Source organism: Ailuropoda melanoleuca, chromosome 6, assembly GCF_002007445.2.
Source record: "Ailuropoda melanoleuca isolate Jingjing chromosome 6, ASM200744v2, whole genome shotgun sequence".
In the NCBI taxonomy this organism is placed as follows: domain Eukaryota; kingdom Metazoa; phylum Chordata; class Mammalia; order Carnivora; family Ursidae; genus Ailuropoda; species Ailuropoda melanoleuca.
The window spans coordinates 9554522-9579265 of record NC_048223.1 but is presented as its reverse complement, the minus strand read 5'-3'; the positions used below and the strand labels follow the sequence as shown (position 1 = coordinate 9579265).

The 24744-nt window shown below is 37.1% G+C and overlaps 1 protein-coding gene across 1 annotated transcript; it reads right to left on the bottom strand.

Annotated features, from left to right (window-relative positions):
* Positions 1 to 1029: 1029 nt before the first annotated feature.
* Positions 1030 to 24524, bottom strand: LOC117802624 (coatomer subunit beta'). Its single transcript, XM_034661909.1, has 15 exons — positions 24401 to 24524; positions 17263 to 17400; positions 13970 to 14056; positions 13444 to 13570; positions 12449 to 12597; positions 10161 to 10307; positions 9241 to 9340; positions 8459 to 8601; positions 7794 to 7993; positions 5824 to 5934; positions 4052 to 4140; positions 3861 to 3967; positions 2632 to 2775; positions 1649 to 1779; positions 1030 to 1450 (listed from the first exon to the last, which is right to left on the bottom strand). Exons 1-15 carry the CDS (start codon positions 24401 to 24403, stop codon positions 1045 to 1047), a joined length of 2082 nt encoding a protein of 693 aa, XP_034517800.1. The 5' UTR covers positions 24404 to 24524; the 3' UTR covers positions 1030 to 1044.
* Between the last annotated feature and the right edge of the window lie 220 nt (positions 24525 to 24744).

The following is a 24744-nucleotide window of genomic DNA, read 5'->3' as shown; positions in this document are numbered from 1 at the left end:
AAACAATGGATCCAACTCAGAGGCAAAGGGAAGCCCCAACATGAGGGTGAGGGGGGATATCCATGAGAGCAAAAACAGTAAGAAGCAGACTAAACATACTGAGAGATTTCAAGGAAATCTGGAGAGCCACCAGAATATAGGGAGAATTAATCATACGTACACAGAAAAATAAGCAAAGGAAAAAAAGGACAAATATTAACTACAAGGAAAATGAGCAACTGCAGGAAGGGAAAGCTGTAACATACTACATGGCTCAGCTGTAAGCAGTGTTTACACAGCCATAAAAATGTCAACACTGAAAATTGATCTAATCAAAATCATAACTATATTGGGAGGATGAGGACAGGAAAGTAGCATGTATGCTGTAGAAGTAGGGGAGAAATAAAGGTAAACCGTCAGCTTCTATACAGTGGTAAGTCACAGGAGATGCCTAAAGCTGAGAAACAGCAGTATGTTAGAGACGTAGAAATAAATACCAAGAGAATCAACCAAAAGAATAAAAGTGATTACCTCTAGGAAGTAAGTACGAGAGAGGGAAGGGAGTGCAGTCGTTTTTCTTAAGCTTTGCAGAACTTTACACTTTGTGCACATACAAATTTGATTCTGTAACACTCCATTCAGAAAAAGGCATATCACTAGTGGTGATTTTATATTATGTATATAATGTATATATATAATGTATATATATTATTTATATCATGTATATTTTACCATAATAAGAAAAAAAGAAAGGCCTGCTAGCACAGAGAAGGAAAATGCAGGATAGAAATGAAAATACTGACAATGGAAAGGAACTCTACAGAAAGAGAAAGCTGATGATTGCTTCAAACATTTAAAGAAGGTACTAAGAGTTGCAGCACTTTGGGTAGCTGAGTCAGTTGAGCATCTGGCTCTTGGTTTTGGCTCAGATCATGGTCTCAGGGTTGTGCGATTGAGCCCCACATCAGGTTCCGACTAAGTGTGGAGTCTGCTTAGGATTCTCTCTCTCCTCCCTCTCCCTCCCTATATGTGCACATTCTCTCTTTCAAATAAATAAATAAAATCTTAAGGAAAAAAAGGTGCTACGGGCATTAATGAGAAGGAACAGTCTAATAAATGACTTAAGTTTATAGGAAAAATTCCACTGCCATTAAGTGGCAATAAAGACATCGTTTTCAAACCCATACCAATACTCTCTTTAAATTGGTTAAAAAAAAAAAAACCCAAAAAGAAAACAAACAAAAAACCCCAAAAACCTCTTACCTGCTTTTCTAGAAAGTGTGCAACTCTGGTCCTCTGTTCTTTTGGAATGGTAGGAAGAACCTTATCAGCCATGCTGAAGTCCCTTCTCATGACAGCTGTCTGGTATTCCAGCACTGAAACCAGCAGAGAATAGCTAACGATGTTCAGTTCTTTATCCCCCAGATAAAGCCTGTTGTCTTTAGGAATATAGCCCAGGAGATACATTGTCCTATAACAGAAATAGAAACTAATTTAGGAGTAGGCCCAAATCAGTAGGTAAACACACAAAACCTATAGCCAACCTACTGAAACTATACACTGAAAAATCAAGCCTATCACTGCTACAAGCCAGCAATAAGTTTTGTTTAAAAAGTGTTAATTCTAAATTTAGGACGCTTGAGACAAAAGCAAAGCAATACTGAGTTACCTATCCAAGTGGGCAATGGTGACTATTTCTCCTCCAACATAATAATTTAATCTGTTCACAGAACTTGTGTAAATGAAGCAATCGCCTACCCACAGCCCTGTTTTCACAATTTCCTGAATCTCACCAAGAACCTGCAGAGAGAAAATAGTCTATTATTACCTTATTGAGTATTAGAAATCCTGTCAATAACAAAAACAATATGACTGGGGGTGGTAAGGTAGAATAAGGAATACAAAGTAAAATCCTACTTCAAGAAAGAAAATATTTCCTTGGAATTTCTTCTTTTCCATTTAAAAACAGATTCCTGGCTGAGTATATTTAGAATGTAGAATCTTACTGCTGCATCAAAGCTGTGATCTAAAAAGTGGTGATCTAAACTCACACACATGAAGATAGAAAAGGAAGTATTTCATATAATCTTCCAGGACCATCTCCACAATAGATGATTTAATTTCACCATTTGAGAGCTCATTTAAATCACTCTGGGTAAACTGTCTTAAGACCAAAACACCTTCTAATTTCCTTATTGAAAGATATCAAAGTGAATCTAAGGATTTCCCAAAATCAAAGTACAACTTTCTTTTAAACATACATACTTTCAAACTCTGATCTTTCAGTCAAGACTTTAATTTTCACATTTCACTGGAATTCCTTAAATGTTTACTTTCCCCAGGGGCGCCTGGGTGGCACAGCGGTTAAGCGTCTGCCTTCGGCTCAGGGCGTGATCCTGGCGTTATGGGATCGAGCCCCACATCAGGCTCCTCTGCTGTGAGCCTGCTTCTTCCTCTCCCACTCCCCCTGCTTGTGTTCCCTCTCTCGCTGGCTGTCTCTATCTCTGTCAAATAAATAAATAAAATCTTAAAAAAAAAAAAAAATGTTTACTTTCCCCAAACCTAACTTAATAAAATATTAAAATCAGTGAAGTTCCGTTATACAGATATAAATCATTTAAAAACAAAGCTAAAGCTGTGTTGGTCAATTACCTCAAAGGCATCTTCAATGCCATCTTCAGTAACTCCCTCATGTGTTTCCTGTGCAGCCAAGACTTTTTCCGACAGATACTTGAGTATAAAAAATGACTCCTCGGTGGCAATACAGACCAGCTCTCCAGAATCAGACCAGAAAATCTACAACATGCAAACAAAATGCAAAGTTTTGGACTTCTGAGTGGTATGACAAACTGCATACACTTTGTTTCTAACAAGATTTGTCTTCTTATACTAGGATAATCAGTACGCATTTAGCAATTTTATGTAGTGCACAGTGTGTATATACAGATATATATGTATTTGGAGGGTGGACAGGGCAGTGCTCACTATTTAGCCTAGAAATGGAAAGACCCAGGGGGACAGGAAGGACAGCTGCAGGAAACACTGGACGTGCTATAATTTACCAGCAGCAGCCTATTCCCTATTGCTCTGGAAAAGTGTTTTTCAGTCTTTTTTTTTTACATTATCACCTCCACCCAAACACCAGGAACCTTTTTAGACATTTTTTTCCTCACCTCTCCTATAAAATTTTAATACCACAGATACTATATATATACACACACATATGTAACACATATACATACACATATGGTGTACGTATAGACATAACATATATATATATATACAAATATGCTTTATAGATAAAGTGAATTTTCTTCACCCTCAGTAACCAATCTTTGCCCCATTGGGGTGCTAGTGCCCAGTGCCTATGCTGTAAAAGACACCACCGGGACCCTAGGGAGATGGATTGTCTCCAAGTCTCCAAAGAATTTTGTGACAATGAAAGCTGTCAAAGAAGCAGGTAGTTCCAAAGGTAGAAAACTCTGTCACTGGAGACATTTACCTGAAGTTTAAATAGCCATCATCAGGTAGAGTATGAAAAGGCTTTCTGAATGGTATGGGAGCTCCTAGGCCTTTCCAAGTCAAGAGCTCCCTGACTTCCTGTCTTCAAAGCATGCTCTTTATACTTTGTCAAACGCCGTTTAAAATATGAATAGCACTTGGCATTTGTATAACTTTTGATGTTTTTCAAAACACCCAATGTCTACTGCCTCATTCATATACCACAATTCTGATTTTCTAAGCAATCCTGAAGTAAATGGTACTGTGTCCAACACAATGGAACCAGGACAGCTGGATACAAGGACATTTCTTTGCCTCAGGGACCCAGAGCTCCTCACGAAGGTGCATGTTCCAAAAGTAACAATGGAGGGAAAACTCACATGTTTGGGCTGAATTTCAATTCTGCGTATGAGTTCTGTATTGTCCCAGTCATAGAAAGCTAAGCCATTTACAGATCTGACTCCCAATAAGAAGCCTCCGTAGATACCTAAAAAGAAAAAAAGATTTTGGTTTAGATGTTTCTGAGCCATTGCAAGTTTCTAAAATTGTGTCATAAATAAATAGCACTCACTTTCAGCTCCAAAATCTGGTTTAAATGATTTTTTTTCCTTAAAGTTCTTAAATATCTTTACAACACTGTTGCTCTCTCTTATTGCATATCTAGGGCGAAAGGAAGGAAAACATGGCATATTATATACCAATCCATACTTCCATCAAATGTCAGAAATATTTTCAAATATATTTGAGTAATGAATTACGGGTTCTACACTATTACACACGTTATTAGGGTTTACAAACTATTTTAGAAACTGAGAAAGACCCACCATCCCTCAAAAGGTGAGTGATTAAACCAACTATGGTATATTCGTGCAATGGAACACTACTCTGCAAAACGGGACCAATTACTGATTCACTCAACAACACGGATGAATCTCAGAAACATTATGCAAGCAAAAGAAGCAGACACAAGAGTGGATACTGCAGGACTCCATTTATATTAAACTCTGAAGACAAATCTAATCCACATGGTGACAAAAAGCAAATCAGTGTTTGGGGCCAGGGAAATGACTGTTAAGGGAAAACAAAGGGATTTTCTGGGGATGATAGAAATGTTCTATGTCTTGATTGTGCTGGTGGTTATAGACTGTATACATTTGCCTAAATTCACTGAAATATACATTTAAAATAGTGCATTTAATTTTGTATAAATTACAACTCAATAAATATGACTTAAAAATAAAAACTTTTATAAGTGGCTCAGTCATTTTTGGCAACAATTTAGAACATTGTGTATATTTAGGCCTCTTGAAAAGAGGGGCTGTGGCTATTGCTGGATAATCAACAGTATTTTTGAAGGTGATCTAAATAGCATTCCTATCAAGATATGAAAGATGCTGAATAGGGTCTTAGCTGGATAAAGCTTAAAAAAAAAAAAAAAGCAAATTATCAACACAGAGAGGTGTGTTAAGAGAGGTAAGGCAATCCATGAACTATAATTTTTTTAAAGATGATATAAAAGTACATTTTAATATTTGGAACTGTGGATGTATGAATTTATTTAGGAAATTTATGAAAAGATCCAAACAAATTCTTATCTCTCAGTATATCTTACTGTTAAAAAATTCAAAAAAATGTACCTCATATGCAAAACTGAGGCTCAGCTTACTTACTCACTGTCGAGGGCAGGGGCAATACAAAATATGGAAGAAACAAAACTAAGAAAACTAAAGATGTACAGCTGTGTGGTCAGAAGAAACCAAAGCCCTGATATTTATTACATGCATCAAAAAGGAATCAAGAAGGAAGCACTCGGTAACTAGTATCTAGTATAAATAATTAGCATCTAGTATGATAATTCAGAATTAAATGATTTTTCCTATATTTAATGAGAGTATTTTATGAATACTCTAAATTTGGACGAATTTAAGAATGGGGGTTGGGTAACATTACAGAAAATGAGTTTTAAAAAAGATTCAGTGAAGTTTTCATCAAGATGACATCAGACCGCACTCTCTCCCAACTAGCTCAGGACCTAGCAGCACCTCAGGACACCAGGTCACAGGGAGAGCCTACTTTGTCTTGAGCCCATAAGCACCAGGCCCTGCCACAGGGTCTACCAAGGAAATGGGTGCTGGGCCTCCAGTTTAATGGGATTATTGGATGAGCTTAAGTGAGCTTGCTGAATACTGAACACAGAAAGGGCAAAGGCAGTGCTAGTGCGAACTGTCCTTGAACACGGAGAAGCACAGCCAACACTGAGCCTTTGGAACATGTTTCATACAGCTGCACACAGATCACCCATCTGCAATCAGGGCCAGCTGGATAGCATAAACCAAAACTTACTCTGAAGAATCATGGGCCCATGCAAACTCCTGGGCAGACCCAAAGCTCTTGTTTCTCAATGCCATGGCTGTGTAGATGATATACTCACCATCACCACATACCACAACAAACCTGGAAATTATGGAAGCCAGGGAGAGAAGCAGGATCAATGACATGGAGAAGTTATGAAACAATGCTTCGTCTTCATAATAAAACACTTCTAATAACAAATGCTACTTCAGTTGACCGTTATAACTGAATCTAGTATCTTTCAAAGTTACACATTTCTTCAAATACAGAGCTAGACATAAATATTCTACCCAACAAATACAAAATCATATGATGAAGATGAGGTTTTGCTGAAAATCTTACTGCAATGACCTTCTCTTATAAACAAAGGAGACTTGGGGCAGGAAGAAAAGAATGGCTGGAGACGCATAGGAGCCAGGACTCTAATAATTCAACTAATTTTTTTAAGCAGGGAAGAGGCAGAGGGAGAATTTTAAGCAGACTCCACACCCAGTGTGGAGCCCAACGTGGGGCTCAGTCTTGTAACCCTGAGATCATGATGACCTGGGCCAAAAATCAAGAGTCAAGACACTTAACTGACCGAGCTACCCAGGCGCCCCTCAACTGATATTTGTTAAGCACCAAGATGCCTAGCACTTTGCTAATCACATTTACACCATAAGAAAGTGCTACTTTGGAGTCCAGGGACTGAACCCCCCGATCAAGCTCCCTGCTCAGTGGGGAGCCTATTTTTCCCTCTCCCTTTGCAGCTCCCCTTGCTTGTGCTCTCTCACTCTGTCAAATAAATAAATAAATAAATAAATAAAAATCTTGGGAGAAAAAAAAAGTGCTACTTTGTTGCAAGACTATCTTAATTTTTAAGTGGATCACTGGAAAGAATAGAAACACTCGTTTTTAATGACTGTTAAGTTTATCAAAATAAACAGAATATTTTAACATTTAAATAATTACTAAAAACAGAATGCTGCATAGTCAAGTAAAATTTTCTCAACAGATATAAAACAACTTTCTTTAAAATACTGGGACGCCTGGGTGGCTCAGCTGGTTAAGCGTCTGCCTTCAGCTCAGGTCATGATCCCAGGGTCCTGCGACTGAGTCCTACTTTGGGCTCCTTGCTCAGCAAGGATCCTGATTCTCCCTCTGCCTCTGTCTCTCCCTCTGCCTGTGCTCTCTCTCTCTGGCAAATAAATAATTAAAATCTTTAAAAAAAAATACTATATTGGCTGCTATTAGATTGCTAATGGTAAAACGCAAAACTTAGTGCAAAAAAAATGTTTTATGATATTAAAGGAAAAAAATATATAATGCATTCTTAATCTTCCTAAGAAAATTATAAGTAACTATGGATACCATTTACTGATCAAGTTAGCATACTTGGTTTACAAAGCTTGTCTTTTTCAATACTCAGCAAAGAATTATAAGATGCCCAGGTCTACTGTAAAATAACTTTTAAAGGTGCACAGGCTTAAACTCATGCTTGAAACTCAAGATGTTTGGTGCTTTCTAAATCTTAAACAAAAATGATGGCTCAAATTACAGATAAGCAGCAGAATTATAACAAATCCCTCAATTTTTTCAAAGGACACATACTTCAGAGTCAGCTTTTCTTCCTAAGTTAGCAAGTATTTAGAGCACCCACTGAGTCTCAGGATAAGACATGATACCTGCCCTCAAAGGAGCACAAGAACACAAACTCAGTACAGTTAAAATGAATAAATACAGAACTATTTAACGATTCAAAATTGTGTGGTGGGACAAAGCCAGAAAGGCAAATATGCTATCATTCTGCATGCCAACTCAATCAACTGGCATGCTGCCTGCAGCTGTGTTGAGGATTTTGAGACCAGGGCAAAAGCTCATGAGGAATGTCCACCAGAGAGTAAGAGTGGTATATGCTGTGGATATGCAAACTCTGTTCTAACAAATACAGAAGCTCAGGAGAGATTCTGGTGATGGCTTACCGCCCGTTAGGATTGTGCTGAATAGTCTGGGGGTATATTTCACAACTGCCCATATCCTTCACGGCTAGTGGCAGTCTTTCTCCATCTTTAATTTCAGCATCTCCCATTGCTTTTAGGTTGGCCTGCTGGACTTCTGAATGCTTGGCCCATATTATCTTTCCATTGGCATCCATGGACATGGCAGGTTCCTCCCGACCAAGCTGGAAGAATGACAAATGGCTTTTAGCAATAAAAAGGAAACAAAACCACAAAATAAACATTTTCTATTTTCATTTACAGACAGGTCCTTTCTTCCACTTTATTTTATTTTTTTTTAAAGATTTTATTTTATTTATTTATTCAACAGAGATATAGACAGCCAGCGAGAGAGGGAACACAAGCAGGGGGATTGGGAGAGGAAGAAGCAGGCTCATAGCAGAAGAGCCTGATGTGGGGCTCGATCCCATAACGCCGGGATCACGCCCTGAGCCAAAGGCAGACGCTTAACCGCTGTGCCACCCAGGTGCCCCGTCTTCCACTTTAAATCTCCAGTGCTTAATCTCTTGTGCTTAATGAAAGAAGAGTCAGTTTAATAAAACTGGTGACTTAGAAGATGACTGTACTAAAACACAAGGAAAACTGCTCCCACTATGTTCATTTATTCAGAGAGTGTAATTAGAGATTACCTTAACAATGATGCTCCCTTCGTCATAGCCCAAAGCCACATTGTTGGACCCTCTCAGACTGGCCACACACCACACCCTCTCCATTCCATAATTCAAAGTGCTCTCAAGGCGATACGTGCTTGAATGCCAAATACGCACAGTTCCTAAAAAGAACAATGTGAATACTCCCTTTTAATTTGAACATCTAACAATGAACTGTGTCAGGTGAACGAGCCACAGGGAAGTCTTTTTTTTATTAGCTTCCTGGCAGCTTAATTTTTTGATCTATAGTCTATAGGTGATTTTATTAAGCAACAAATAAATTAATACAAAATTATGAGAAACCAAGAAATGTAATTTCCATGTAAAATAATGAGTTTCCTCAGCACAGTGCCTACTGTGTACCCGTAGATGCTTTATACACATGATCTTTTCTTTTTCACTATAATCCTAAGAGGTGAATATGTCTGTTCCCATTTCATAATCTGCCCAAACCACAAATGCAAGTGGCAGCGCCTGAATGTGACCCCAGGTTTTTAGACTCCAGAGCACCGACAGGCTTCTTCACGTTTTTCTCTAGGACTTGTGGGTGTCCTCTTATTTAAGTAATAGTCAAAACACATTAGGGTGATGATGATGACGAAGATAACAATGCCCCTTCACTCTCTTACAGCTCAAGTATTCTACTCTAAAAAAAACAGCAAAATTCTCAGAAACTTCCAATTACAATGCAGGGCACTACCTGGCTTAAATGTCCACTTAGTAATTACAAACACAGGAATAAACATACATTTCGAACTTACCATCTTCTGAACCTGTGATGATGATTGGCAACTCAGGATGAAAACTGGCACAAGACACATTTTGGGCATGTCCCTCCAGTGTCTGTACACAGGTTTTATTCTGTAATCAAGACACAGAAAATATTTTTTTTAGTGAAAAACAAGTAACTCATTCTTAATTTTTCCAGTGCAGAGATAACATAAATGATAGTGGTTATGACAATCTAAATAATTTTTGATACAGAAATTTTTGAAACACAATTATCCTATGTGCATATTTTCTCTAATTCTTTGACAACAGAGGGAAATGCAATTGTAACCACTACATTTAAAGAAGAAAGCACACACACCTCAAAAGATCTGGTTTTCATATGAATATTTTCTCCCCCAAACTTCTAAGATAATATCTTTAGTAATTTTATCCTGTACCTAAACACGAATGTGAATAAGGTTCTAAGTAACACTGGTTTTCTAGGCCTCATTTTATTAACTGTTTATGGAAATTTTGATGTGAGAAACAGAAAACAGAAACTCAATCTGTCCCGAAAGACAAAAAGCTGAGTAACAAGAAGTCATAACTAGGTTTACAAAGTCTTTGTGGCAAAATGTCTGTACCATGGCTATGTCATGATATTATTCAATTATCTTCTAGTTTTCAAATATAAACAGAAGTCTACCAGTGAGGTAGACAAAATGCTTAAATTTCTAATTTCTATTATTGAGTGAAAAATAAACATGATGTCATTTTATTTTAAAATCTCGATAGATTTTTTTTTTCATTTTTATGGAGAACTCTGGGACTACCGTTTAGAGACAAATACTGAAGCCTTAAGTTATTATGTGCTGAACAGAGTTCAATAACCCAAGTTTTAACTGTCCTGTAAGAAACAGTGAAATCCATGTCTAACATATGGCAAAGTAAGATTATGAAAAAACTGTACCTGATAGTCCCATATTTTAACAAGACGGTCATCTGCACCTGAAATAAGGTATGGTTTGTCGCCACCACTGTAGTAATCGATGCAATTCACGCCTTTCTCATGTCCCTCCAGAGTGAAGTTTGGTGAGGAAGAACCCAACTGCCACACCTTCAGAGAGCAACAGCAACTGCCAGTCAATAAGGGGCCTTGCTTTTCAGAAGGCAGCTCCACCACACTTCTGACATATAATATAAAGTGCCAAAGCCCAGGAGAGGAAAACTAAAGAAGGTACATTTTTTTCAGCCATTTATATCTGTTCTTTACAAATAATTATTAAGTGCCTCCTACAGAGGAGGCCCCCTGGGAAGTACAGAGATGCATAAACAAATGTTTACCACTGACTGTATACAACAAACTTCACTAGAGCCAAAGATAAGACAATTTATGTTCTCAAGATATACCTTTTAGTGAAGAAAGTTCAAAACTAAACTAATTTCAAAGTTTCCAACCTTTTCCTAAGTCAAAAGCAAGGACAATCCAGCAAAAGGGAAAAAAAGTAAGGCCAAAACCCTAAGATATTTAGACAGGTATCATTTAATACTAAATTATCAGACAAGTAACATGTAATATTTTATATAAATTAAAGGAAACTAATAAAAATGTTATATAGATGTAAGCATACACATGTAACCGAAAGTTAAAACAATGTAACATTTTAAATCTATGCATATAGAGACATTTTAAATATTGTAATGGAAAAAGCAATATGACTACACTCATTAGTTATTAGCATTAGTACAAACAGGGCACCCTGTTGCTTGCTATTTAAGTGTCTGTTTGAGGGAGTGGGGATGACACCCAGTTCCTTAGCCAAAAATCAACATTTTGGGGGATAAAGATTTCTGGAGACACATTAGTTATCATTCAAAATGAAGGCCATAACAGAGACAAAAAGGAATGGAAGGAATGGGATGAGCATGATTGGCTCTGTCTAGGGGTGAAATGGATATCTGAAGACAGCCTCTCAGAGTAAATAACTGTGCTAAGCCTTGAAAAATGAGTAGTTCTCCAGAGGGAAAAAAGGAAGAATAAAGAGTATTGCAAGGAGAGGTAACAGTTGAATAAGGTTCTATGAACATTCACGGCATCACTATAGAGAATGATGGGTAGACCAGGGTTATAGGAGATATCTCATAATATTAGCTGTGGCTAGTCACCCTCGTGTTCAACAGTAAGGTAGTGGTACTTTATCCTTAGATTGGGAACGGAAAGGTGAAATCCATGTTTTAGAAAGATACCTGGCAGCAGTAGAGAGAAATGCAGAAAGGAAAAGAGAATGGAGGAAGAGGAATTTTTAATATAAAACAGATTAATAATCAGATGTCAACAATGAATACACTAAAAGGAAATAAGAAATAGAGGAAATACACAAAGCAGAGGAAACAGAAGTAAGAGGACATACTGGCATCTTCCTTATTCTGGGTTTCCAGTAGTTTAAAAGTCTTATAATATATTGCTTTGACATGGAAAACAATTCCTCCCATTAAGAGCACCAAGTTGCCACAATATTTTTGTAAACAGAATATGTCGCTTTGGCCATATGCACCCCAATGTTCATAGCAGCATTGTCCACAATAGCTAAATCGTGGAAGGAGCCGAGATGCCCTTCAACAGATGACTGGATTAAGAAGCTGTGGTCCATATATACAATGGAATATTATTCAGCTATCAGAAAGAACGAATTCTCAACATTTGCTGCAACATGGACGGCACTGGAGGAGATAATGCTAAGTGAAATAAGTCAAGCAGAGAAAGACAATTATCATATGATTTCTCTCATCTATGGAACATAAGAACTAGGATGATCGGTAGGGGAAGAAAGGGATAAAGAAAGGGGGGGTAATCAGAAGGGGGAATGAAACATGAGAGACTATGGACTATGAGAAACAAACTGAGGACTTCAGAGGGGAGGGGGGTGGGGGAATGGGATAGACTGGTGATGGGTGGTAAGGAGGGCACGTATTGCATGGTGCACTGGGTGTTATACGCAACCAATGGAGCATCGAACTTTACATCGGAATCCGGGGATGTACTGTATGGTGACTAACATAATATAATAAAAAATCATTAAAAAAAAAAAAAAGAATATGTCCCTTTGGATCAAAGTGAGAAGTCCTATTTTGATTTCAATATGAGCTTTTAAGAGAAACTTCTAAGCAGGAATAACTTTCTGGGCAGCCAGTAGTAAAATACTTGCTAAAGCAACTATATTTTACCATCATAATGGATACAAATAGTGGACACCCTACCTTAATGGTCCTGTCCAAAGATGCACTGGCAAACTGATTGTTATCTTTAGGATTGATCACAATCTGCATAACATAATGGGTGTGTCCTTCAAACACTTGTGAGCAGGACCATTTTTTATCCCAGTCCCAGAGCTTAATAAGCATGTCATCTAGGCCAAAAGAAAGTCTCGTTAGTTGCCATTTATATTTCTTTCATTCAGAACTAAGATACAGTCTTTGTGCCTTTTGAGGCAGCAAATCAAGAGAAATCATACATTCCATGACTTAAAGAAAGAGAATCAAAACTGAACAGATTTTTCAAAATCCTTATTTATCCTAAGAATAAACTTAACTCTTTACAGAAGAGTGGAGATAAGAGAGAGAAATTACTACTAGCAAATATAATTTCATGAAATATTTTAAGAAAGACTCAGTGGGCTTTACAGAAAGAAGAGTAACACAAGTTTGATTAGAATCTAAGTATGACTGAATAATTATGGCACTGACCCTAGGGAATAAGCATTCCTCTTATAATGATGAAAAAAAGCTTTGAATTACTTCTCAATTTTAACTTAAAAATGTTTCAAAGAGCTATTACCAAATCAGTGCAACTTGTTTTAATTACCCTCCAAAAGGCCACCGTTTTAGATATAATACCAAGGAGCAAACTAGCCTGAATATAAAGATAAAACTGACTAGGTTATGTAGCAATCTGGCAAAAACTCACCCACCAGCATGTAAATTAGCTTTCTGTTCAGCAGATGTTTAATCATCTAGACCTTCAGGCCTTCCCTGACAGGAACTGGAGCAATTGTTATACAAATTCTAAGTAGAGTTGATATTTCATTAAATACGAAAGCAAACAGCATTGATAGCATGGTAATGGATTCAAACAGTTGAAAGGCTGCTTGGAATTAGAACTCTACATGTAACAGCAGTGAAAGAATTGCACGTCTCACTGAATGAAAATGAATTACTCAAAGAGATGCATGTGACCAAAAGGAGTCATCTCTTACCGCTGCTAGTCAGAATGAAAGGCTGGGTTGGATGAACAGCAATACAGCGAATGTAGTCTGAGTGTGCTTCAAACATATGAACTCTCTCCAGAGTATTATAATTGAACACTCTAATCTGCATGTCATCCTGAAATGGAAATTTAGAAATCATCATTATTGTTATAAAGTATAACTGTGCAAAATAGTGTAGGGGCGCCTGGGTGGTTCAGTCTGTTAAGTTTCCAACACGCTCAGCAGGGAGTCTGCCCCCTCCTCTCCCTCTCCTCTGCCCCCACTGCTTTCTCTAAAAATAAATAAATCTTTAAAAAAAAAAAGTGTATTATAGGCTCTCTCCCTCTCCTCTGCCCCCACTGCTTTCTCTAAAAATAAATAAATCTTTAAAAAAAAAAAGTGTATTATAGGCTGAAGGTATAAAGTCCATGCTTCAAAACACTATGCTAATTAATAAATCAAGAATCAAAATCATTCACATAATCACTGACCAATTAAAAAATTGAAGGGATTAGAAATTCATATAATTACTTACCGCTCCTGTCACAACCCAATTCTTTCTTGCAACAAACTTTGCAGCTCGAACAGGAAGATCACACACTTCAAATGTTTTCACCAATGTCTTTAAGATTTAATAAGAATATACACTTAAGTTATGAGAAAATAACTGAAAAATCTATTGTGTTATATTTAAAACATCCAATGATTTAGATCACTCCTAATTTAAAAATATTCTCAGGCTAAAACACAAAAGCTCAACAATAAAATGAAAAAGACAGGCCAATCACCTTTTAAAGTTTCAAAATTAAAATACTTACAAAGGATAAAAGAAAGCAAATGTCCATCGCTCTGGCCTGCCCTTCCCCATCTCCCCGGCCTCACCTTTGGCTACTCCCAGCCTTACCTTTGCTCCTCCTGTTCCCTCTGCCTGAAAACCCACCCACAGAACCTTATACTCCCCTTTCATAACATAGCACCTTCATAATTATGAGTTTAATGTCAATCGTTCCTACTAAGCTCCCCGAGGGCAAGCATCTTGTTCACCACTGTATTCCCAGAGCCTAGAACAGTGGCTGGCAAACAACCAGTGTGTAATAACTATTTGTTGAATGAATTGGCTCTTAGGTTTTTCTTTTTAAAATTAAATCAACTCACAAAATAAACTCATAAACAAGATACAAGTCTTTTGAACACTTCAGCAATATGTTTCCATACAAATGCTATTTACCTCTCTTTAGTGAAGCATGAGAACACAGTGATTTAGATGTCTCTTCGAGCTACTCAAAATGGAATAATATACACAAGATAAACGCAGAAAACTAAAAGACCCTCCTAGAAAGAACAGGGATGAATGCATCTCTTTGTCTTCCCACTTTGATGCCTCATTTTTTTAAAATTCTGAGAATCAAACTATCATTTTGCAATCTCTCTTTTTGTACCAAGAGTAATGAAAATCTTACTGATTAACCATGTGCACTAAATAAAAAGAACAGAAACGAGTACACCTGAAACTAATGTTATAGTATATGTCTACTAAAAAAAAAAGTTATAAAAGAAAAAAAAAAAGAATAGAGACTGACTCATAAGAACTGTTGAGCCTACTCTGGCTTCTGAAGCCAGACTTCACAGATTCTTTACACAAAGACAATAAATGGGGACATCAGCTCCAACCTGTACAACTACCAGTTGACTACAGTACAGACACCGAGAGCAGACAGAACATACAATCCGTAAGATGACAAATCCACAAAAGCTCCTAAGGAGCCAACAAATCCAGGGATCTGCTGAGCAGTACAAACAAGGCAGCAGCAGAATAATCACAGTTCAGGTTCATGTTAAGTGCTGTGGCTGATACAAATGACACAAGAGATGGTCTCCACATTCTAGAAGCTAAACAATCTACAGAGGAGGAAATGCTACACAACTAATATACACTTAATGTAAGTTAGGAAAATAATGACTGACACTTGTACGGGACCTTACAGATCTCACAATATTATCTAGTTTGATTTAATCCTTTTGACAATCCTGTGATATAGGGAAGGCAACAATATCATCTTCATTCTAGATAAGTAAACTGAGCCTTAACACGGTTAAAAGGCTTGCCCACATCACTTAATTAGCAGGATGGCTTTAAATTCTAACATACTGATTTTTAACCATTGTACTCATCACCTTAAAGACTAATTTCAAATTCAAGTACATTTGAATTTACTTCCAAAAACTTTTTGCCTCTTTCAAGAATTTTGCTTTTAATATACATGAGTGGCAAGTAACTTCTGTTGGTGACAAATAGAGGGGGGGAAAGAAGGAGAACCAAAAACAGACCAACCATTCAACAAAGACTTACTCAGTATCTACTGTAAGCCTGACTGTCAGATATGCACTTGGGAGTTAACAGTGGGAAATAAGACTAGGATAATCCCTGTCCATCCCAGGACCTCCATTATTGAAGGAAAGAAGGAAATTAGAAGTTACCAACAAGATGAATTTTGAAAGTGGAAGCAGGTGGCCCTGCCATGGGGCACAGAAGGGCACAAAAGGGAAACAGGGGCAAAGTGGATGAACTAGAGTTACGTTACAGTAAAACCCAGAGAAAGGTAAAGGAAGTACAGCTGGGATTTAGAACATACTACAGTGAAATGACAGAGCTGAGAAATGGCTAAATGGAGTTGATAGAAGGAATACCCAGAAAGAATTAGGTTGTGTGGTGGGGGTTGGGGGAGGCAGCAACATATCTGTTAAGCATAAAATCACAAAGATCTTAAACCTGTGAAAGCAGAAGTAGATCAAAAAAAGCAGTTAGCATACATACTAAAGATTTGAAATTGCAGAGGTTAGAAATCCCAATACAGTGAAACAGTGATAAATGGAATATTTATTATTCATTAGCTCAAAAAATAATTATTGAGTACTTACTATGTGTCAGACAATGTTATCAGCACTGGCATAAAACAGAGAACAAAGTGTTAACATTTATAAAATGTCACTAATGAGTCCTGGTTTAGTGTGCAGTCATCTGTGCCATTATAGTGACATAAGACTGTAAGGGTGTTTTTAAGGTTTATTCCTGACCCTGGTTCCCTAAGCCTATTTTTGCCATCTTAAATTACTCAACCTGAATTTTGTCTGGATGTTAAGAACTTAACCTTGGATGTTGAAGATAATGATTGTATAAGCAGACACATAACTGTATGGGATAGTGCTGACTATATGTTCTGTATTTTGAAGGAAAAAGATTAAGAACCATCAAGAAAGACTAGAAAATATGAGATAAACCAATTTGAAGGATAAATAATTTACTCAGATGAAAAAGAACAAAACAAGCATTTAAGGCAGATAATCTCCACAATGCATAGTCTCATATGTGTAATCAAAAGCGGACTACAAATATTTCTCTGACCTACTCTATAATTTGTACGGTTGATTTAAAGTTATCTGCATATCATTATATCAATTATTTGGGGAAAAATAAATAAAATTAAAAATCCCATTCTTAAGATTAGAATATTCACTGAATAGAAAATTAAGTACTATTCAATACTTTATCTACAGCAAGTGACCTTATATTGGTGGCAGTTTCCTTCATTTCAAAAAAAAAGATAACACTAACCTACATCAGAATTTAACATTTAAGTATTGTATATAACAAGACCCAAACATTTTCTCCCACAAGCTATAACCCCATAAATGTTAGTTCTTCTTTCCTGAAAATACTTTGTACTTATTTGAGAAAGCAGTCTGCATACCTACTGGACTCTACGTTTTTTCTTGCATTATAAACACAGTCTAACACACTGTTTCTAAAAAGTCCTTAAAAATTCCTACCTGTGTTTCATGATTCCAAACGCACACACTGCCATTGTAAAGACTTGCCAACATCCATGGCTCTGTAGGATGCAAATCCACACTCTTAACTCGATCCGATCGAGCAGTTAGCTTTCTCTTTATATCAAGTCGCAGAGGCTAAGGAGAAACAACATAAAAAATCCTCAAAATATTAAAATTGCTATGCCAAATAAAACACGTTTGAGATCCTAACTAAAAACAGTGCATTAACAGGCCTTCAAAACAATTCAGTTTTCACTTTGCTAAACTGTAGACACAGTCTCAAGTCTAAAGCAACTACTCCTTCACTCATACTAACATATGAGTATTTAAATTTTTTTAATTTACACTAGTGGTTGTCAAACGTTTTGGTCTCAGGACCCCTTTCCACTCTTAAAAAAAATGTCCTAAAAGCTTTTGCTTATATAGGTTATATCTATTGATATTTACCATGTGAAATATTAAAACTGAAACAACTTAAAAATATTTATGTATTAATTCATTTTCAAATAACAAAAATAAGCCCATTACATGTTGACTTAAATAACATATTTTTATGAAAAATAACTATATTTTCAAAAGAAATTTAGTGTGAAGAGTGCTACTGTTTCACATTTTTACAAAACTTTAACATTCTAATAGGTGACAGCTGGTTTCTCATATCTGCTTTGGCCTTCAATATGTTGTAATATGTTGTTCTAGTTGATGTATATGAAAAAAACTTGACCTCACAAAGATACGTAGTTGGAAAGAACGAAATATTTTTTTAAAGATTTTTTTAAGTTTATTTGTGTGTGTGTGAGAGAGAAAGAACACATAAGCAGGGGGAGTGGCAGGCAGAGGGAGAAGCAGATTCCCAACTGAGCAAGGAGCCCAATGCAGGACTTGATCCCAGCACCCTGGGATCATGACCCAAGCTGAAAGCAGACATTTAACCAACTGAGCCACCCAGCTGCCCTAATAACTTTTTTTAAATAGTTGTGAATATTCCTCTTTCATATACACCAAAACTTCACAAGTGGTAGTTTCTTAAAGGTTAGTTGCAATGTGAAATCTGAAACCACATAAATGAACTTTTTATACTTTGTTACATAAAATCTCTTGGCCTATTATATATTTTGAATGGATCTCTCATCCATACATCTTTTGTAGCATCATGCATTGGTCATTTGGAAAATTCTGGTTCACTGAATTATGCAGGTCTTCCAAATTTTGACACACTTTATTATATAGTAACAAAAAGTCACATTCATCACCATCTACCTCAATGGATAAGTCTTCAACTATTAGAAATCTATCCAGGTCAATGATAGAAGTTTTCTAAAATTCTAATTTTTACTTGAAAGCACCAATTTTATCATCAGGAACAAGTACTGTCAGGGACAGCTAACTTCTTTCAGTTTTTAGAAAATGTCTATCAGATAATCAAGTCTGAACAAACACAGTATGTCAGTCACTGTTTCAAGTAAGCTTGCAACTTAACAGTATGCAACAGAAGTATCTTGCACATACTTCTCATGTCATTACACAGAATATTTAAAAGATGTAAGCTCAAGTATCAAGATGTAATAAAACTAATATTTTTTCCTGCTTCATCAATGACATTCTTGAGTGAAACTGGATTTAAAAACAAAACAAAACAAAACTGTGTGGTAACAAAGAATATACTATTAGTAAAATCTGGTGACATTACACCAGCAGTTCAGTTTTACCTTCCATTACTTTTACAGCAACAGTGCAAATTATCAACAGTGAACTTCCTGGAAGAGTATGGGGGACTCCTAGGAGACTGCAGATCACACTTTGAGAATCCCTGGTTTATAGAATGTCTCATAAGTAAATAGAAAATATCTACTAGGGGCGCCTGGGTGGCACAGCAGTTAAGACTCTGCCTTCGGCTCAGGGCGTGATCCCGGAGTCATGGGATCGAGCCCCACATCAGGCTCCCCTGCTATGAGTCTGCTTCTTCCTCTCCCACTCCCCCTGCTTGTGTTCCTTCTCTCGCTGGCTGTCTCTATCTCTGTCAAATAAATAAATAAAATCTTAAAAAAAAAAAAAAAGAAAATATCTACTAAATCACAATGTTGTGCCCATGTCACTAGTGTCTTATTAGAAAATATTCTAAAGAAATTATTCATGAAGTCTTAGTAATCCTAAACTATAATACCAATCAAAACAGTATGGTATTGGCATAAAAACACAAAGATCAATGGAACAGAATAGAGAACCCAGAAATAAACCCATGCATATATGGTCAATTATCCTACAAAAAAGGAGCCAAGAATATACAATGGGGAAAGGCTGGTCTCTTCAATAAATGGTCTTGAGGAAACTGGACAATGATATGCAAATGAATGAAACAGAGGGGTGCCTGGGTGGCTCAGTCGGTTAAGTATCTTGACTCTTGATTTCAGCTCATGCCATGATCTCAGGGTTGTGAGACTGAGCCCCATGTTGGGTTCTGCACTGGGTGTGGAGCCTGCTTAAGATTCTCTCTTTCCTTGTGCCCCTCTCCCTCGCTTAAAAAAAAAAGAGAGAGACAGAGAATGAAACTGGACCACTATCTTATACCATAGTTAATTTTACAAAAATTAATTCAAAATGGATTAAAGACTTGAATGTAAAACCTGAAACCATAAAACTCCTAGAAGAACACATAGGCAGTAAGCTCCTTGACACTGGTCTTGATGATTTTTTGGATTTGACACCAAAAGCAAAGGCAATAAAAGCAAAAAACCAAGTGGGTCTACATCAAATAAAAAGCTTCTGCAGAACAGAGGAAACTATCAACAAAATAAAAAGGCGACCTACTGAATGGGAGAAAATATCTGCAAAACATTTATCTGGATAAGGGATTAATACTCAAAATATATAAAGAACCCATACAACTCAATAGCAAAAAGTTAATTCAAGTAAAAAATAGGCAGACGTTCTGAATAGACATTTTCCCAAAGAAGACTACAGATGACCAACAGGTACATGAAATATGTTCAATGTCACTAATCATCACAAATCAAAAACACAATGAGACATCACCTTACACCGATCAGAATGGGTATTATCAAAAAGACAAGGTAACAAGTGTCAGTGAAGATGTGGAGAAAAGGAAACCCATGTGCACTATTATTTGGAATATAAACTGGTGCAGCTACTGTGGAAAACAGAATGGAGGTTCCCCTCAAAATTAAAAATAAAACTGGCCGTGTGACCTAGCAATTCCACTTTTGGGTAATTATCCAAAGAAAAACAAAACAAAACATCATCTTGAAAAGATATCTGCATCTCCATGTTTACCGCAGCATTAGTTACAATAGCCAAGACATCAGAACAACCTGTGTCCACTGATAGATTAATGGATAAAGAAAATGTATATAATAATGCATATTATACCTATTTCATTGTATATATATTATGTATGTATATATGTGATAATACATATTATTTGTATATATATTATTATATATACATTGGAAGTAGATGAATAAAAGCTTGTGAGGTGTTTGCTTTGTCTCAGGAGATTATCTCTGCTGAAATTACCTAGTGATCTTCATTTTGTGTTGAAAAGTAACCTTAGTTTTTTATTCCATTCATGATCATCATGCAAGATCACGAAAATAAAGATATATACACACACACACACAAAAACAAGCTATTATTCAGACATAAAAAAGAATGAAACTTTGCTATTTGTACATGAATGGACCTTGAGGGTATTATGCTGTGAAATAAGTTGGAGAAAGACATATACTATATGACCTCACTTATATGTAGAATCTTAAAACAAAACAAACAAAACAGCTCAAGCTCTTATATGCAGAAACAGACTAGTGGTTGCCAGAAGCAGAGGATAGGGGTGGGCAAAATGGATGAAAAGAGGTCAAAGAGAAAGCTTCCAGTAATAAAATAATTAAGTCATTGGGATATAATGTATAGCTAATAATATTGTGTTGCATATTTGAAAGTTGCTAAGGATAGATCTTAAAAGTTATCACCAAAAAAATTACTGTGACCATGTACGGTGACAGATATTAACTAGACTCACTCTTGTGATCATTTCATAATATATACAAATACTACAACATCATGTTGTACACATGAAATTAAAATAACATTATGTCAGTTATACCTCAATAAAAAAATTGATTTCTTCAGAGAAAAGTATTTTGGCAATAATATTAGTAAATGGTAGGTGAATGTGATGCGTGATCAATACGGGTTACACCCATGTCCACGAAGGCCTTTGGAGACAGACAGGAATGTTTATAGCATTTTTATGGATTTCAGTTACAGGAGCCTACTGTAACTTAATTGGGAACCTAACTGTGAGTTACTTAGTTTAATACAAGAACCTAATTCTAGCTTAATTAGAACAGCTTTAAACAAAAATTAAAATACTCTTGAGTCAGAAAATGCTTATAGTTTAAAATCATTTTTTTTTCAACCTGGATTCATCTAAATAGACAAGAAAATGATGTGGATAAGTATTTTCTCAATTCTCCCAAGGATATCATTCCAAGAGAAAAGTTAATTCATTATAAACAATGATGCCTTAGGTCAGTAGTCTTAATTCTCTCTTGGACACAGATTGGGGAAGACTGATTTAAAATGTTTCCCCTTCAAGAGATTTTAAACACAACCTAAAAGTTTACTCGGCAAGTTACCACCGAATCTTTATTTTTGTGATCTTCCACGATGATCATGAATGGAAGAGAAAAGTAAGGTTACTTTTCAACACAAAATGAAGATCACTAGGTAATTTCAGCAGAGATAATCTCCTAAGACAAAGCAAACACCTCACAAGGCTTTTTATTCATCTACTACTTTCAACCTTGCTATTACTTCTATACATGCCTCCCCCGCTTTGAGCAATAACCTGGATCTTTTTACTTGAAAAGATCAGAGTTCTTTGGCTCTTCTCTACAATCACACACACACACACACACACACACAAAGTTTCCACTGCCATGCCTTCCTCTCCATCTCAAGCTTTTTACTTTCAAACTACCATCTCACATTCCTTGACCATTCAGGGAAGCAGGACCTTTTACTTCATCCTTTTCTTAATTTTGTCTCATTAATGAGCACGACAAATTTCAACTCCTTTTACTGGTCTCTTTAGAGTGAACAAACATGAAGTGTGTTTTGTGTGCCAGGAACCACAGTGGGGGTTTTCACGTAAGCCAGCACATCTCATACTCTTCCTCTAGCAAATGAGGAAATCCATCACTTATAAATTGTGTATATTTTACCATATGGATGTTTAATGATTACAGACTAAAAGCGATGCTCTGGAAATGTGGGCTGGGGGACAAAGCAACCCTGGTATACCTCCAAATACCCCCAATTCACAAATCCCAGTTTAAAAAGCACAGCCGAGATCTTTTGCTATATTTCTCCCAACATTTAAGTGACTACTTTGAATTAGATATTCTGAAATACAAAGATATTTACACTATAACCTTAATTCTAAATGTCTCCATTTTCCAAAAGCATTTAAGACTCCGCTTAAATGCTACTGACACCAATATAATCTTTTGGATTACCCTAGCCAGAACTATCCTTTCCTAAGGAATCTTAAAAGAGTTAATTTTAAACTTTAACATTTGTATACATGTCTCTTTTTGCTTTATAGCGTAGATGCTCCTTAGGGTGGAGTCATTGCTTACTCATATCTTTATCTCCACAGCATCCTATATATTTGGATATGGGGGTTTAAGGACAGATGGTATAACCAAGGTCTGGAGAATTATGCTGAATACAAATTTCATTTCCACCACTCATTTCAAATACGCAATGTTGGACAAGTTTACTCAACTTCTCTGAGGTCTGACAAAAGTAAAAGAGGGAATGTTACTGTTATGAGAGTTCAATTCAATGTTAAGCAGTTAGAATAGTGTCTGGCCTATCATAACCACTCCATAAACATTATAACTCATTCTCCCAGCTGTTGTGAGAAGGAGGCAAATGTTTGGCAAAGTGCATGGGCACATAGTAAACACTCTATGGTAAACAACTGAATAATAAATTCACATTTTGTATCTTATACAAAAAAATTTAAATGCATTAAAGAACGAAGGATATTTCATTACAAAACGTCCATTACTGAAAGCAAAGCAGACTCCAGACCATAACAGATCACTGGTAACATGAGGCAGAATAATTAAAAGACCTGAGCGAGATCTTGTTGAGGAGCTCTTAACCTGGGGGAGATGTGGTGTCTATGAGTGAACCTACTGAAGTTTTTGCAACACTGTGTCCTCTACCATTTTTCTAGAAGGATACATAACTTTCACCTGTTTCCCCAAGGATTCAACCTCCGTTGTAATTCCAACTCTGCCTCAATCAGTCTTGTACAAACTTAAAAGTTTTAAACTACAAGATACAGAACTTGGACTTATTAATCCCTAAGGTCTTCGAGCTCCAAAATCTTTGAACCTATGCATCATAACAAGTAAAAAGAAGAGCGGGCAGGAAAACGTTTAAATATAAAATACTTTCTTCCATTTTTTCAGAAAGGATATTCTCATACTACTGTATTTTTTTCTTCTTCTTCTAACACTCCTAAGCCAAAGTACTTTAGAGTATTTTGCGGGGTGAGACTGACAATAAAAAAGTGATGTCTGTCGTGACGGCCATTCTTACCAGCCGCTTATATTTGCAAATGCAGAAAAACACGTCAAACAGTTTTAGAAGCAACGTCCTAACACTTCCTTGACCCCTAGAAACTTAAAGTGGGATCCCAAAGCATTTGACATTCCACTTTTGACATACACACTTTACCTAATTTCAGAAGGAGTGCTTTTCTGCTTTTCTGTGGTTAGCACACGCTACTATAGCATGAGTTAAGATCAGCTGCCACCGTTTCAAGGGCAGAATGAGGTAGGTTTGGCAAAGCCCCGGCACTGCCTCCCACACCACCTCAGATTCGCCCCGGCACTGCCTCTCCACACCACCTGAGATTCCCGGACCCCACCGCCGCCTCCCTCACAAAACTCAAACTGGACCAGGACCCACAAGGCCTGAGGCGGTGGCCGCAGCGGGAGCACAGGCCGCTGCTTACCGCAGCCCCCAGTCCAGAAACCCAAGAACTGGCCTCAGACAAAGAGGCCCCGCTCCTTCCTGCAGGGTCTGGACCTACCATCGCTCCGTTGGTCAGAGCCCGGGAGCCCTCACTTGCCACCGAAGACGCAGTCCCTCAGAGACCCACCAACCCGCTGACCAGCCGACTGACTGACGTGGAACTTCCGGGAGGCGATTCTCGCGATAGTGGAAACCAGGATCCTAGCGCCTGCGCAAACGCGACGCAGGGCTGACGTTTCCAACTCACTCCCTAGTTTCCTAGGCAACGCGGCCTTCTAAACTGTTTGAAGTCGCCGTGGGGCCGCTTGAGAAAGGGGCGTGTGTGGTTTTTACCACCGAGCGAAATGCTCTGGGGCTCCTGAAAGAAGACGAGAGCTAGGCAACAAAGATAGAAAAAATATA

What these genes read in the sequence shown, in the direction of transcription:
- LOC117802624 (XM_034661909.1), bottom strand. An exon ending in CTTTGGACAGGACCATTAAG is followed by an intron (nt 10,308 to 12,448) that starts GTAGGGTGTCCA and finishes TGCTCTCTGAAG; the next exon opens with GTGTGGCAGTTGGGTTCTTC. An exon ending in TGGGCCCATGATTCTTCAGA is followed by an intron (nt 4,141 to 5,823) that starts GTAAGTTTTGGT and finishes CTTTCGCCCTAG; the next exon opens with ATATGCAATAAGAGAGAGCA.